A 16,619-nucleotide genomic window follows, 5' to 3' on the forward strand; every position below is an offset into this window, starting at 1 on the left:
GGGAGTTCAAGACCAGCCTGACCAACATGGTGAAACCCCATCTTTAAAAAAAAAGAATAGAAAAATTAGCCAAGTGTGGTGGCATGTGCCTGTAGTCCTAGCTACTTAGGAGGCTGAGGTAGTAGAATCACTTGGACCCAGGAGTTGGAGGCTTCAGTGAGCTGTCATTGTGCCACTTACTCCAGCCTGGGTGACAGAGTGAGACCTTCTCTCTCAAAAAAGTAAGATTTGAAGCCAGATCTGTTTGGCTGCAAAGCTTACCCTATTTTTGAATATACCATAAAAATAGGGAGGGAGAGTGAGATGGAGAAAAGGAGAAAAAGAGGGAAAGAAAAGAAATATATAAAAATAAAATAGGACCCCTGCCTCTGAGGAGCTGTTAGCTGGCAGGTATATGGACTCAGGCAACATTTACTCTGAATACACGAGTTTTGAAGGCAGATCATGAAATAATCCAGAAGCACAGGGCATTACTATTGCTAAATGAGGATTCTATGAGTCAACAGTAAGATATAAAATATGATGTATTTGGCCCCAAAAAGCCTGGGTTTGGGTCACAGCTCCAGAATGTTCTAGATATTTGATCCCAAACAAGAAATTTAACCTTCTGGAGCCTCAATACACTGACTAGTAAAATGACAATGGTGGTTAATAAGCTCAGAGGGTTGTGGGGCTCAAATGACCTCAATGAGGAAATGCTTTATAAAACAGTTAAAGTCTTGGGAAAATTCACTGTACTTATTTCACAAATGTTTATTTAGCAAGTATTAGGTTCCTCCATTTAGTGATCACATATTTATCTGACACAAAATGGAATAAGGGGTTTATCACAAGGTGTGTGTTGCTTTTGGAAATGCCAGAGAGCAAACAGCATAGTCCCCTTCTGAAATTACTACTCACTGCAAGGAAGAAAGGAAGGAAAGAGGGAAGGAGGGAAGAAGGAAATGAGGGAGGCAAGAAGGAAGGAGAAAAAGAAGAGGAGGGAATGAATACTAAGCTATATTAACCAGAAATATTTGATCTCCCAGGGAGAGTAAAGGCATGTATGGTGGCATTACAAGGAGAAGCTGTAGTTACTTGAAGCTTATGGTAGAAGAATCTGGTTGTGTCCAGACTCAGCCCAATGCCTTACCCACAAATACCACTGCTTTCTTCCCTATAGGAGGCCCGAAAAGGCCCTTCCGTCGTCGATCCAGCTTGGACATGATGATATCCTGGGTCTGATTGGCTGAGGTTCTGGCAGAGAAATTGATGCAGTTGGGTAGGTACGTATTTTTGGGAAGGTGGAGAAGGAAGTTGTTGATGATGGCTGATTTGCCAGTGCCTGTGGGACCCACGAACAGCGTTGGAATCTCATGGTCTAAGTAGGTTTTCAAGAAGAAGGACTGCCGGGCTGTCTCCATTGTGGGGATGATAAGTTCTGAGACCTGTACCACACAGACATGGGATAGTCTTGGTCCCAGGCCCAGGAATCTGAGGGTCCTGGTGTTCTAGAGACCTGGGTTTACATTCTAGATTCATCCCTTACTATCTTTAAGACCTTAGGCAAGTCTTGAGCCTCTCCACGGCCTTCAGTTTATTCATCTGTGAAATGGGGATAATGACACCTAATTCACAGAGCTGGCTGGCTTGAGGATTAAACAAGATGATGCATGTAAAGTTGGGCATTACTCTCTATGTGATGTAAATGAGAAGACTGAGGTCAAGAGTTTTTCTGCAACTTGCCCAAGTAACAGAGCAAGTAAGTGAAAATGCAGGGATTTGAATCTCAGCTTGTCTGATTCCAAAGTCCTACTGAACAGTCATATTATAAACAGTTGTGGTGGTCAGGCGCGGTGGCTCATGCTTGTAATCCCAGCACTTTGGGAGGCTGAAGCGGGCTGATAATCTGAGGCCTGGAGTTCGAGACCATCCTGGCCAACATGGTGAAATCACATCTCTACTAAAAATACAAAAATTAGCTGGGCATGGTGGTATGCGTCTGTAGTTCCAGCTACTCCAGAGGCTGAGGCAGGAGAATTGCTTGAACCTGGGGGGCAGAGGTTGCAGTGAGCTGAGATTGAGCCACTGCACACCAGCCTGGATGACAGAGTGAGACTCTATCTCAAATAAATAAAGAAAGAAATAAAAATAAAATAAAATAATAAACAGTTGTGGTAAGGATTGGCCCATAGCTGCTGTGCTCCTAGAGCATTGCTCTGAACCAATTTGTCTCCCTTGTCCCAGGTGGGCTCAACCTCCCCTATACCGTCTGCACTGCCTCACTCAGAGCGTTTAAGTGTGACCCTGAGTCCCCATTATCTGTGCTTGTTTCTGGTCTGTTTTTTTGTAACACTCACATCCTTGGTTCTCAGACCCACGCCTACTGATCCCTCGCCTTTTCCAATATGGGGATTGTATTAATACACACTCTTCCCGGTATTCAAGTCCCAGTTGTACTCTTAAGGCCTGATATCGAGCTCCTGGAATCCCTACTTGGACAGGACCCCTGACCTGGGCTTGAACCCTGTTATCAGCCATTTGGCTACATTTGGTCCCTCTATGGGGAAAGAGGAAGAGGCAGGAAGATTATATCATACACTGAAGTCTCCTTCTATGTCTAGGCTGAAAAGGACTAAAACTTGGAGCCACTGTGTTGTACAACTACAGAGAGTACCATCCACACCATGGATCACATCAATGGGGCCTCCTAACGCAAAACTGGACAGTAATGCAAACAGCGCCACCTAGTTCTGTGCAACGTGGCAGCCCTGTGTATACTGGTAGATAAAGGCTCAACTTCTAAGTAATTTGATAAAAGGAAAAGAAACAGATGAGACAAGGGAATTGAAGTTGAGAAGAAGAGAAGTAACAGGTGCTTAACTATGGGTGTTTTGCCTGTATTACCCCCTACAGTCCTCCCAGTAACCTTCTGAGGCAGGTATGTAACAACACAGATGAAATAACTGAGGCGCCAAGAAACTGGCTAACGTATCCAAAGCCATATAGCCAGTAAGTGATGCTGAATGCAGAACTAGGTTCAAGATGCCTATTTTGCTACCAAGACTGGGGATTTAAAGCAACTTGGGTTTCACAGATGTTTATTTTCAGAAACTAGGACAATTGTTTGACAAGGGGAAAATCCCCAGAACTAAACATATCTTCTGCATTGGACTCTTTTACCTGTATTAATTCAGCAGGATTGCAAACCCCTGGAGCTCAAGTGACTAAGTTCTTTTTGGAGAATTAAAGTTTAGGACGTCAGTGCTGGGGGTTGCTTTACAACAATCAGCCCCCAAGATGTGTCCCAAATTCAGCACACATTCACCCTGCTTGACACATCCTTACACATGCAGCTGTGGTCCTGCTTCATGTCTGACTTGGTTGTCAAAATCTGTACTTTCTCTGTCACCTTCCACTCTACGCAGGGCCTGAATGATCTCCAATCACTCCCAAAAGATAAACTATGTCCACTAGATTCTACTAACAGGCACATAAGAGCTCTCTGAAAAAAATTTCCACAAGGATTGAAATGAGCAGAAGTTGTAGGTGAATCATTTTCTATTCAGAAAAACGTATTAATCAGAACCTACTTTTTAGAGAATTTTGATTGAGAAAATCTTTCTCTGATGATTTGAAGAATCCTTTTTGCTGAGATAACTGAGAAGTACACTGATGAATACCTGGTATTATTATTATTATTTGAGATGGAGTTTCCATCTTGTCACCAAGGCTGCAGTGCAGTGATCTTGGCTCACTGAAACCTCTGCCTCTGGGATTCAAGCGATTCTCCTGCCTCAGCCTCCCAAGTAGCTCGGATTACAGGCATGTGCCACCACACCCAGCTTATTTTGTATTTTTAGTAGAGATGGGGTTTCATCATGCTGGCCAGGCTGGTCTCGAACTCCTGACTTCAGGTGATCCTACTGCCCCAGCCTCCCAAAGTGCTGGGATTACAGGTGTGAGTCACCATGCCTGGCCAGCACCACCTGGTATTATGGATAATAACAACAATCAGAATAGCAACAAACACTGATGTAGCCCCTCGTGTATGCCACGTGTTCATGTATAACATCTCCAACCTCTGCAACCATAAATTATCCACCCCCAATTTTTTGTTGAGTAAATTTAATCTGAGAAAGGAAGCTGTGTCTCTTATTCCAAAGCCCATGTTTTTGAAGGTTCAGTGCAGCTCATGTTTAAGTATTTTTCTAAAGAGAGCTCTTAAAACTCCTCGCAAAGACTGTTAATTCTTCCACCTGAGAGAATATTTGGGTAATTCTGGCAACCAAAGTTCCATGGTCAATGCTTCTCTTTATACCTTTGCACCAGCTGGAATTTTTTCCTCCTCTTTGGTGATATACTCTGTCCACATGTCCCAATGTCCACTACCTTGTTTGATGAAATAAAAATCGTAGATGCTTCCTGGACCCAAAGAAAGAAAACAGAGCATTAGCACGTGAAGGCTTTACTTGTCTCCCATATTGGAAGATTTTAAGTCCCTCAGCATCTGAAAATATGTAAGTACCAGGGCTGGCACAGTTGTGGGGAAACATAAACATGGCTGTAACCGTATCAACTGAAACAACACTTTTTAAAGAGTAGTGACTTTATTTATTTATTTTTATTATTTATTTATTTCCTCCTCCTCCTCCTCCTCCTCCTCCTCCTAGTGACTTTGTTATTTGTGTAAAAATGATAGGTGCCAATTAAGCAAATTATTAGTTTTCGTAATGCAATCAGCAAGTATTAACAAGGCCAGGCACAGTGTTCACACCTGTAATCCCAGCATTTTGGGAGGCTGTGGGTGGATCACCTGAAGTCAGGGGTTCAAAACCAGCCTGGCCAACAATGGTAAAACCCTATCTCTACTAAAAATGCAAAAAAAAATTTGCCGGGCATAGGGCAGGTCCCTGTAGTCCCAGCTACTTGGGATGCTAAGGGAGGAGGATCACTCAAACCTAGGAGGTAGAGGTTGCAGTGAGCTGAGATTGGGTTCCTGAACTCCAGCCTGGGCAACAGGCAAGACACTGTCTCAAAAAAAAAAGTATATGTATATACACACACACACGTTTGCATATATAATAAAATAGAACAAAAAAAGAAGACAATAAATTAGTCAAAATCCAGAGATAACTTTTTTTTAAGACAGAGTCTTGCTCTGTCGCCAGGCTGGAGTGCAGTGGTGTGATCTCAGCTCACTAAAACCTCTAGCTCACAGCAACCTCTGACTCCCTGGTTCAAGTGATTCCCCTGCCTCAGCCTCCCAAGTAGCTGGGATTACAGTCACGCGCCACCACACTCAGCTAACTTTTGTATTTTTAGTAGAGATGGGGTTTCACAATGTTGGCCAGGATGGTCTCTATCTCCCGACCTCCTGACCTGCTTTGGGCTCCTAAAGTACTGGGATTACGGGTGTGAGCCACCGAGAGTTTGATGGCAATACTTCTAGCCCTCCTTCTAGACCCACAAGCATACTGAAGGTGGAAGGACAGATAGATGAAAGAAAGGATTTTATAAGAAAGGGACTCACTGGACATATACTATTTTTAAATAACTCTGTTAAATTTAATTTTACTTACATCTAGCAAAAGAAAAGGAGACTGAAATGAAACTGAAGGACCTGCTGACTTTCAGATACAGTTTTTTTCACTACAAGAGATGCTAGGTCCTAAAAGGTATTTCATAATTTTAAGTCATTAAGGGATTAAAGTCATTATGCTTTAAAAATCATTTAATGTTATTTTGTTATTGTATGTTAACTTTTTGTTGTGAAAAATTTAAAAATAAATGACAGTAAGGAGAATAGTATCATAAACCATCACATACCCATTATCCAGCCTCAACATGATTATTTTGCCATTCCTGTCTCATCCATTTCAATATCACCAATCAGCACCATATTCATTTTTCTTTTTTCTTTTTCTTGAGAGGGAGTATTGCTCTGTCGCTAGGCTAGAGGGCAGTGGTTCCATTTCAGCTCACTGCAACCACTGCCTCCAGACTTCAAGGAATTCTGCCTCAGCCTTCCCAGTAGCTGAGATTACAGGCGCTCGCCATCACACCCTGCTAATTTTTGTATTATTAGTAGACATAGGGTTTCAACATATTGGCCAGGCTGGTCTCAAACTCCAGACCTCAGTTGATCCACTGGCCTCAGCCTCCCAAAGTGCTAGGATTACAGGTATGAGCCACCACTCCCGGCCCTTCCCCTTCTCTTTCTTTCCTTCCTTCTCTCCCCCCTCCATCTTTCCTTTCTCCTCTTTCTGCATCTCTCCTCCTCCCCTTCCCTTCCCTTCTTCTTTCTTTGGAGTATTTTAAGGAAAATCCTGATAGTACACCATTTCATTTGTGAATACACATGATTCAAGTTTAGACCAATTTCATTGATTCTTTGTGAACTGTGAGGGGATTAAGTCACTCTTCCTTCCACCTTCCCTTCTCTGGTTCCTTTTGTTGTCATTGACACTGTAACTTTCACTTTGTCAGGGTTCATACTTATTTATATTTTGTTCTGCAACCATAATTTTCCCATTCCTTAGTCTTACGTTTACATATCAATAGATTCAGTGCTCAAACTGTTAAATAGATTCAAAGCTCAGGTCTTTTTAACACAGACCATTTAAGAGTTCTTTGTTTTAATTCATCTCTTAGTTGACTGATTTCCTTCCTTCTTTCTTTCCTTCCTTTCTTCTTTCTTTCCTTCCTTCCTTCTTTCTTTCCTTCCTTCCTTCCTTCACTCTTTCCTTCCTTCCTTCCCTGTCTCCCTCCCTCCCTCCCTCCTTTCCTTCCTTCCTCCTCCTGCTCCTCCTCCTTTATATTCTTTATAGACATGGGGGTCTCGCTTTGTTACCCAGACTGGTCAAACTCCTGGCCTCAAGTGAGTCTCCTGCCTTGGCATCCCAAAGTGTTGGGATTACAGGCATGAGCCACCATGCCAAACCTCAAAACTTACTCTTTAACCCAAGGTATGTTGTGACTTAAGGTCCCTGACCCTCAGTTCTTCACCTTTAACATACAGTTAATACTATCTTCTTTATGAAATTATTATTGGGTTAGATAAGAGAATGTGTATGAAGCTCCTAAAATGTTACCCTACATAAAGTGGGCATTCAAACAATGAGCTCCCATTTTATTGAGTGGCTCCGATGTGCCAGGGCTGAGTAATATGCTATTGGGGAAAATGTAGTCCCTGCCCTTGAGAAAGTCTTAACATAGTCTTCATATTTTGGTTTTCTCATCAAAAACCCCAGCTCAGGGTGGGCGTGGTGGCTCACATCTGCAATCCCAGCACTTTGGGAGGCCAAGGCAGGTGGATCACTTGAGGTCAGGAGTTTGAGAACAGCCTGGCCAACATGGTGAAACTCCGTCTCTACTAAAAATAAAAAAAATCAGTCGAGTGTGGTGGCAGTTGCCTGTAATGCCATCTACTTGGGAGGCTGAGGCAGGAGAATCACTTGAACCCAGGAGATGGAGGTTGCAGTGAGCCGAGATCATACCACTGCACTCTAGCCTGGGTGACAGAGCAAGACTGTCTCAAAAACAAAAACAAAACAAACAAACAACCCCAGCTCAAAGCCCAGGGTCTCATCATTCCCTGATAGCTAATAACATTGAGCATCTTGTCATGGGCTTATTGGCCCATTGTTTTGTTTTTTGTTTTTGTATATGTTTTTTTAGAAAGGATCTCACTGTCACCCAGGCTGGAGTGCAGTGATACAATCTTGGTCACAGCAACCTCTGCCTTTCGGGCTCAGGTGATCCTCCTACCTCCGCCTCCCAAGTACCTGGGACTACAGGCATGCGTACACCATCATACTTGTCTAATTGTTGTATTTTTTGTAGACATGGGGTTTCACCATGTTGTCCAGGCTGATCTCAAACTCCTGGGCTCAAGCAATTTGCCCATCTCAACCTACCAAAGGCATAAGCCACCATGCCTGGCCTGTATATCTTCTTTAAATAACTGTCTATTCAGATATTTTGCCCATTTTAAATTAGGTTATTTGTCTTTTTATTATTAAATTATGATAACTCTTTATATATTCTAAATTTGAGTCCATTTTAAGATATGTAATTTGTAAGAAATTTCACCCATTTTGTGGGATTTTTCACTTGATGTCCTTTGAAGCACAAAAGTTTTCATTTTAATGATGTTCAGTTTGTCTATTTTTTATTTTGTTGCTTTTGTCTTAAAACATCATTCTCTACTCCAAAATCATAAAAATGTGCATCGTGTTTTCTTCTAAGTGTTTTATAGTTTTAGCTTTTACATTTAAGTCTTTGATCTATTTTGAGTTAATTTTGACCACAGTGTGAGACAAAACTACAAATTCACTTTCTTTTTTTTTTTTTTTTGAGACAAAGTCTTGCCTTGTTGCTCAGCTTGAAGTGTATTGGCACTATCTCAGCTCACTGCAACCTCTCCCTCCCAGGTTCAAGCAATTCTCCTGCCTCAGCCTCCTGAGTAGCTGGGATTACAGGTGCGTGCTACCATGCCTGGCTAATTTTTTGTATCTTTAGTAGGGACAGGGTTTCACCATGTTGGCCAGGCTGATCTTGAACTCCTGACCTCATGATCCTCCTACCTCGGCCTCCCAAAGTACTGAGATTACAGGCGTGAGCCACCACACCCAGCCCAAATTTATTCTTTTACATGTATAATTCAATTGTTCCAGCAAAATTTGTTGAAGAGATCATTCTTCTCCTATTTAATCATCTTGGTACCATTGTCAAAAATCAAGTCACCATAAATCCAAGAGTTTACCTTCTGGATTCTCAATTCTATTCAATTAAACTATATTTCTATTCTTTTGCCAGTATACCATGCTATTCATTTATGAACTTAAAAAATTAAACTTCTATTATTACAAAATTCTTTCAACAGAAATATTTTCTGGCCCTTGGTTCATGTTTCCTGTTAGACATTCTCTCTTCCTCTCTTTGATGTGTGCATGATTGCCTTACCATTCTGCTCTGATATAATTGGGTAAATTCTTCTTGACATTTTTCCCAACATTATCTGGAGTCAGTTTATTTTATCTACATTGTTGGCCACCATTCAAGGAAGGGTGTGTGACTTTTTTTTCTATAGCCTTAATCTATAGGGTTGGGTAAAGGGAAATGCTCAGTTGTCTTGCTGGAAAATCTGACTACTGTACCCTCTCTCTGAAATCCGTCTACATTTTCTGAACCATGGATCCATCTTACTCCCATACCAGCTAGTGATGCCTCATTCCTGTAGCTCATGTTTCCACACAGCACAGGGTTGGAAGATGCAAAACCTGGTGGTTTTTCCCATCCATACTAAGGTCCTCCAGCATCACACAGGGGCTTCCATGATGGAGGGTTTTCCTTAGATCTTTTGTGCAGCTGGTGTTTTGGCACCTGCACAAAAGATCTAAGAAAAACCCTTAGATAGTCCCCTTTCCTCTCCGTTGGTGATTTCCAATGAGAACTTTCAGAACGTTGTCAACTGACCTGCTTTCCTCTTCCCATCACTCTCAGCAAGACAGTGGGGTGGCAGGTTCTGGGTTGGGAAATACGCCAGGCCAGAATCTTGTTTTCTCTCCTATTCACTACTTCACAATGTTGTAGAATTAAGTTGTAACTCGTTCTTTGGTTATTGCTGGGGACTTTTTAGGATTAAAAAATGATTGTTGTTTATTTCATCTAGGTAAGGCTGCAGAGTGACGTAGAATAACAGAAGATCTCTCTTAAAATACCTAACGAAATCATGGGCTGATTTCATTAGGTATTTTAAAAGAGATCTTCTGTTATTCTACGTCACTCTGCAGCCTTACCTAGAAGTCAATCTGGTGCGACACTTTTAGAAAGCAATCTGGCACGATGCTTACAGAGCTACAAGAATGTTCTCTAAGTCAGAAATCCCATTTCTGGGAATTTATCATAAGGAAATAATTCACAATGAAAATAATCTGTATACATGAGTATGCAACACCATCTGTGATAGCAAAGAAATAACTTACATATCCTACATTAGGAGACAAGTAAAATTAGGTCTTATAAGATGGATGGAATATTCTTCAGGCATTAAAATGATAGTTGCGAAAGCTAAGTTTGAGCAGAGAAAATGCTTTTAAGAAACAATGATAGACTATAGAGTGGAATATATACCATTATGGCAATTACGTGAAGAGATGAAATCAGGTGGACAAGTAAGGGAACAGATTGTTTGAAAACTGAAATGACTGCAATACGGTGGTATGAACAAAGAGATACTTACTGATAATTTTTCTTTAATAGAATAGAATTGCTTTTACAATAAAAAGGAGACACTAAAAGCCTGAACCAGTAAAATATTTTTCCCTCTTCCTTTGCTGATATTGAGCTAGAGCTAATTGTGGCTTGATTTGGGAACATTTAGGCTAATGAGAAAAGATTTGACTGGACATGGTGGCTCATGCCTGCAATCCCAGAACTTTGGGAGGCCAAGGTGGATGAATCACTTGAGTCTGGGAGTTGGAGACAGGCTGAGTAACATGGCAAAATTCTGTCTCTACAAAAAGTACAAAAATTAGCCAGGCATGGTGTCTGTAGTCTCAGCTATGTGGGAGGATTATCTGAGCCTGGGGGGGTCAAGACCAGTGAGCCATGATCATACCATTGCACTCCAGCCTGGACGACAGAAGGAGGCTCTATGTCGAAAAAGAGAAGAGAAAAGAAAAGGGGAAAAAAAAGATTTAACCAGTAAAAGTGAATTTACCAGCCGTGTGACCTTGGCGAAGGTTACTATTTGCACATCTGTAAAACAGGCCTGATTTTATGTCAAGCTCAGAAAATCACTACACAGAGTGAGTGAGATAAACGTGGCAAACATCTAGCATAGTTCTGGGCACACAGAGGGCACTTGGTAATGCTCAGCTCTAGTTCTCCTTGATTTCCATCAGAGTAAATGGCTCCTGTTCTCTTTGTGTTGTGATTATAACTTAAACTCTGGCCCGGGTGCGAGAGTGGAAAGAGGAGAACAGCAGAAATTCAGGAATGGATTGGTAATGAATTGGTAAATGACTTCTATCACCTCTACCACTCCTACCCCAGCTCTGCTGTCCTCTCCTGCACTTGGGAAAATAAGGTAAACTTTTTAACTGAGCAGTGAGTGACTTTTTAAAGGTCACACAATGAATGAGGGAATAGAGACATTTAGCATTTTCTGGACAAATAGCCCCCTGGGTTGACAAACAAAGGTCTATGTCAAACAATATGAGCCCAACATTGATGGAGTCCCACAAGGATCAGCTTGCTTTCATTAATGTATGCTTCCCAGTGCAGTTCCTCCAGCACTTATTTGAAAGATCCATTTATGCCATGCCTTGTATATCATGAAATCCTAGAAAGCAACATCCCATGAAGTCAGGAAAGGCCTTCCTGGAGCACTCAGCGTTAGAATTTTAATCATGGGCCCTCATGGTTAGAAAGCCATTTTAAGCTTTTGAAAATGGTTATAAGAAAGTCAGGGTCTTGCTATGTTGCCCAGGCTAGTCTCAAACTCCCAGGTTCAATTCATCCTTCCAACTCAGCCTCCTGTGTAGCTGGGATTACAGGCATGAACCACCATCCTGAGCAAAAATCTGTTTTTTAAAACAAGCTGCTGCAAAAGAAGATATAAAAGAAGTCCGTTTGCAGGACATGTTGAGAATTAAGGTTTGTTTTATGCTGCATCTGCTGGGTAGGACATGGAGGGAGGAGATGAGGCCATTGTTGTAGACAGGATATTATAAGGGACGATTACTAGAAACTGAGTAGGAGCTGTGCACATCACATCCTCAGCCCTCTAGCTGCAGAAGGAAAGGAAAGAGGTCATCACAAAGTGGTCTGAAAGCGAGGTCAAGGGCAATTCATGTACCGTCTCTATAGATAGAGCATAAACAGATTGATCTTGAAGGATGAGGAAGACAGAAAACAACATGTGGAGCCTGTGAAAAAAATATTGCAAAGTAAAGGAACGTCATATGGAGTTTAACTTGAAGAACTTGTCTTTGAAACTTTTTTTGGCGAGGGGACAGGGTCTTGCTCTATCACCCAGGCTGGAGTGCAGTGGTCATGCATGGCTGGAGAATGTATCACAGCTCACTGCAACCTCAACCTCCCGGGCTCAAGTGATCTTCCTGCTTCCTGTAGCTGAGACTACAGGCATGTGCCATCATGCCCAGCTAATTTTTTTGTATTTTTTTGTAGAGACAGAGTTTTGCAATGTTGCCCAGGATGGCCTTGAACTTCTGGGCTCAAGCAATCCACCTGCCTCAGCCTCCCAAGTTCTGGGATTATAAGGTGAGCCACTGTGCCACGCTGAAACTTGTTTAACGCAGGACTTGAAACCAAACTTCAGGAAAACTGGTATCTTCATTGAGGTTAAGAAAGACATAATTTTAAATGAAGTAGCAACAGAAAGGAACAAAGGAAAAACAAGCTAAGATGAAAAGGCAAGATGAGCTAAAAAGTGAGATGGATGTCCTAAGACATGATGATGTTAATAGCAACAAAATTGCTCATGTTTATTTAACATTTCCTACATACCATGCGTTCTTCAAAGTATTTTTTAATACTTTGAGTATTACCTCATTTAATCCTTACTATTATTTCATCCCCATTTTATAATTAAGGAAACTGAGGAGGATAAAGAAGTTGTTCAAAGACACCCCAGTAGTAAGTGTTGGAGCCAGGGTCTGAACTCTGACAATTTCACTCCATGCCCTGTGCTTTCCCATCCTTGCACTAAGAAAACCTGACACAGAAATAAAAGATACGAAGGCAGAATTAAAATCACTGAAGGCAGTAAAAAGAATAATTGAAGTTGTGGGTGGCTGACAACAAAATGAAAAGCTGACCAGGGCGGTGGCTCATGCCTATAATCCTAGCACTTTGGGAGGCCAAGGCGGGTGGATCACAAGGTCAAGAGATCGAGACCATCCTGGCCAACATGGTGAAACCCCGTCTCTACTAAAAATACAAAAATTAGCTGGGCATGGTGGCGCGTGCCTATAATCCCAGCTACTCAGGAGGCTGAGGCAGGAGATTGCTTGAACCCAGGAAGCGGACGTTGCGGTGAGCTGAGATCGCGCCATTGCACTGCAGCCTGGGTAACAAGAGAGAAACTGTCTCAAAAAAAAAAAAAAAAAAGAAAAGTCTACCTGGAAAGACCAGAGCCACAAAACAAAAAATAAAAGGACATAATGGTATGGTAGCCAGAGAATAAAATTTTTCCATGCTGATGGAAAGGATGCATCACATTCCAGGCAAAATAAACAAAAGGGGACACAGTCTGTTAAAAACAAAACAGAAACAAAACCTACAAAAGAACATTAAATAAAGAACATATGAAAAACAAACTACCACTTTATATATAATTCAACCTCACTTCTAATTTTAAAAAAGAAGAAATTTAAATTAGATACTATTTTCACTTTTCAAATGTAAACAGAATGCCAAAATACATATGGCAAAACTGATAGAACTTCAAGGAGAAATAGACAAATCCAATATTATAGTGGGATACTGCAACCACCTCTGCCAATCAGCATTTGGCATATAACAGTCAGAAAATAAGTAGGAATATAGTTAAACTGCATAGTGCCATTACAATCAACAGGATTGAACCGACATTTATTACTTTATTCAACAACAGAAGACTACATATTTTCTTAAGCTCACATGAAATATTCACGAAGATAGAACACATTCTGGGCAATAAAAGCTTTTTTTGTTTTTATTTTTAGACAGGGTCTCACTCTTTTACTCTGGCACCCAGGCTGGAGTGCAGTGGCACGATCATAGCTCACTGCAGCTTCCAAACTCCTAGACTCAAGTGACCACCTCACTTCAGCCTCCTGAGTAACCGGGACTACAGGTGTGCTACCACACACAGCTAATTTTTGTTTTTGTAAAGATGGGATTTTGACATGTTGCCCAGGCTGAAACTCCTGTACTCAAGCGATTCTCCATCTTGCCTCCTAAAGTGCTGAGATTACAGGTGTGAGCCACTATGCACAGCCAAGAAGAAAGATCTAAAATCAGTAATCTAAGCATCCATCTTAAGGAAACTAGAAAGAGAGAGCTAATTAAATAAAAGTAAGCAGAACAGAAGAAATAAAAGTTATTGCAGAAATCATGAAATTGACAATAGGAAATTGATAAAATTAACAAAAGCTGTATCTTTGAAGGATTAATACAATTGATAGGAGGGGCACAGTGGGTCACACCTATAATCCCAGCACTTTAGGAAGCTGAGATGGGTGGATCATTTGAGCCCAGGAGTTTGAGACCAGCCTGGGCAGATCCCATCTGTTTAAAAAAAAAATTGATAATCCTCTAGACAGGTTAACTAAGGAAAAAAGAGAAGACAGCACTAATATCAAGAATGAAAGAAAGGCCATCAGTACTGATTCTATGGACATTAAGAGGATAATAAAGGCATAGAGTTATGAACAACTCTATGCCAACAAATTTGATAATTAAATAGACCAATTCCTTGAAAGACATGATTTACCAAAATTCACATAAGGAGAAGTAGATAATTTGAATAGGCTTTTATATATTAAAGAAATTTAATCAACAATTAATAACCCTCCAAGAGAGAAAGTACCAGGCCAAGATGGGTTCGATGGTGAATTGAAGGAAGAAATAATACAAATTCTCTACAATCTCTTACAGAAAATAGAAGAAAGCAGAGGACACACTTTATAACTCATACTATAAGGCCAGCATTACACTAATATCAAAGCCAGATAAAGACATTATAAGAGAGAAAAATTATAGACCAATATCTCTCATCAGCATAAAGGCAAAAATATTCAACAAAATATTAGCAAATCGAATCCAACAATGTATGAAAAGAATTACACATTGCAATGAAGTGGTATTTATTCCAGGTGTATAAGTCTGGCTCAACATTTGAAAATCAGTTAATGTAATTCATTGCATTAACAGGATAAAGAAGAAAAATCATATGACCATATTAACAGATTCAGAAAAAGCATTTGACAAAACCAACATCCACACAGGACAAAGACTCTCAGTAAACTAGGAATAGAGTGAATTTCTCACCTTGATAAAGAATATCAACAAAAAACCTTCAGCTAAAGATCACACTTAAGGGCCAAGAACTAGACGCTTTCTTCCTAAGGCTGGGAAAAGGATAAGGAAGCCCTTTTTCATTACTTCTGTTCAGCATTATACTGGAAGTCCTAGCTGATGGAATAAGACAAGAAAAGAAAAGAAAATATTGGAAAGGAAGAAATAAAACTATCTGCCAATGGCATAATTATCTATGCAAAAAGTCCCAAAGAATCAACAAAAAATCTCCTGGAACAGAAGTGATTATAGCAAGAAGGCTGTACACAGGCAATGAACAAGTGGAATTTGAAATTAAAACACAATACCATTTATATTAACTCCAAAAAAGAAGGAACTACTTAGGTATAAATTTAACAAAAAAATGTACAAGATGTATATGAGGAAAACTATAAAACTCTCGCCAAAGAAATTTAAAAGTCTGAATGAAGAGAGATAATCCATGTTTATGAATAGAAAGACTGAAAATTTTAAAAAATCTGTTCCTCTTGACTTGGTTGAGGTAAACACCATATTATCCAGCAATAGCATGTCTATGTGTTTGCTAAATGAATTAATGGAAAAGTTGTATTCACAAAGGCCTTTACATAAATGTTTATAACTGCTCTATTTGTAAGTACCAAAAATTGTAATAAACCAAAATGTTCTTTAGTGGGTGGATGGATAAACATACATACAATGAAATATTATTATTAATATTATTATTATTTTTTGAGACGGAGTTTCGCTCTTGTTACCCAGGCTGGAGTGCAATGGCGTGATCTCAGCTCACCACAACCTCCACCTCCTGGGTTCAGGCAATTTTCCTGCCTCAGCCTCCTGAGTAGCTGGGATTACAGGCACGCACCACCATGCCCAGCTAATTTTTTGTATTTTTAGTAGAGACGGGGTTTCACCATGTTGACCAGGATGGTTTCGATCTCTTGACCTTGTGATCCACCCGCCTGGGCCTCCCAAAGTGCTGGGATTACAGGCCAATGAAATATTATTAAATGATAAAGAAGGAATCTAACAAAGAACAAAAATCCATGGAGGAACCTCAACTGCATACTGCTAAGTGAAATAAAGCAGTCTAAAAATTTCACATACTATATGATTCCAAGAATATCATATCTTAGAAAAATCAAAACTATAGAGAGTAAAAAGATCAGTGGTTGCCTGGGGATCGGGAAGGAAGGGAGGATGAAGAGGTGGAACACAGGATTTTTTGGATTGTGTAAAACTATCCTGCCTGGTTCTGTAATGGTGAATATGTGACATCTCATAATGGTGAATGGTGAATACATCTCGATCAAAACCCATAGGACGTACAACACAAGTGTGAACCTTAATGTAGACTATGATCTTTATTAATAATTTAGTAGTATTGGTTCATCAATTGTAACTATAATACCACAGTACTGCAGGATGTTAATGGGAGAACTGTGTTTGCATGGGCGAGGAAAAGCGGCATATGGGAACTCTCTGTATTTTCTGCAACATTTTTCTATAAATTTAAGACTAAAGTCTATCAAAAGTTTTTTTAAAGGAAAAGAAAGTTAAAACGAGAT

The 16,619-nt window shown here is 40.4% G+C and overlaps 1 protein-coding gene across 6 annotated transcripts in view; it reads right to left on the reverse strand.

The window, feature by feature from the left end:
• DNAH3 (dynein axonemal heavy chain 3) overlaps positions 1-16,619 on the reverse strand; it is a 188,326-nt gene that overhangs the window by 58,545 nt on the left and 113,162 nt on the right. For all 6 annotated transcript variants that reach the window (XM_078344834.1, XM_078344833.1, XM_035267124.3 and 3 more), the window contains 2 exons: positions 4,301-4,404; positions 1,133-1,427 (listed from right to left, as the gene is read on the reverse strand). In XM_078344834.1, coding sequence (XP_078200960.1) covers positions 1,133-1,427; positions 4,301-4,404 — 399 coding nt within the window. The remainder of the gene's footprint in view (positions 1-1,132; positions 1,428-4,300; positions 4,405-16,619) is intronic.

This window comes from Callithrix jacchus, chromosome 12 (assembly GCF_049354715.1).
Source record: "Callithrix jacchus isolate 240 chromosome 12, calJac240_pri, whole genome shotgun sequence".
NCBI lineage: Eukaryota > Metazoa > Chordata > Mammalia > Primates > Cebidae > Callithrix > Callithrix jacchus.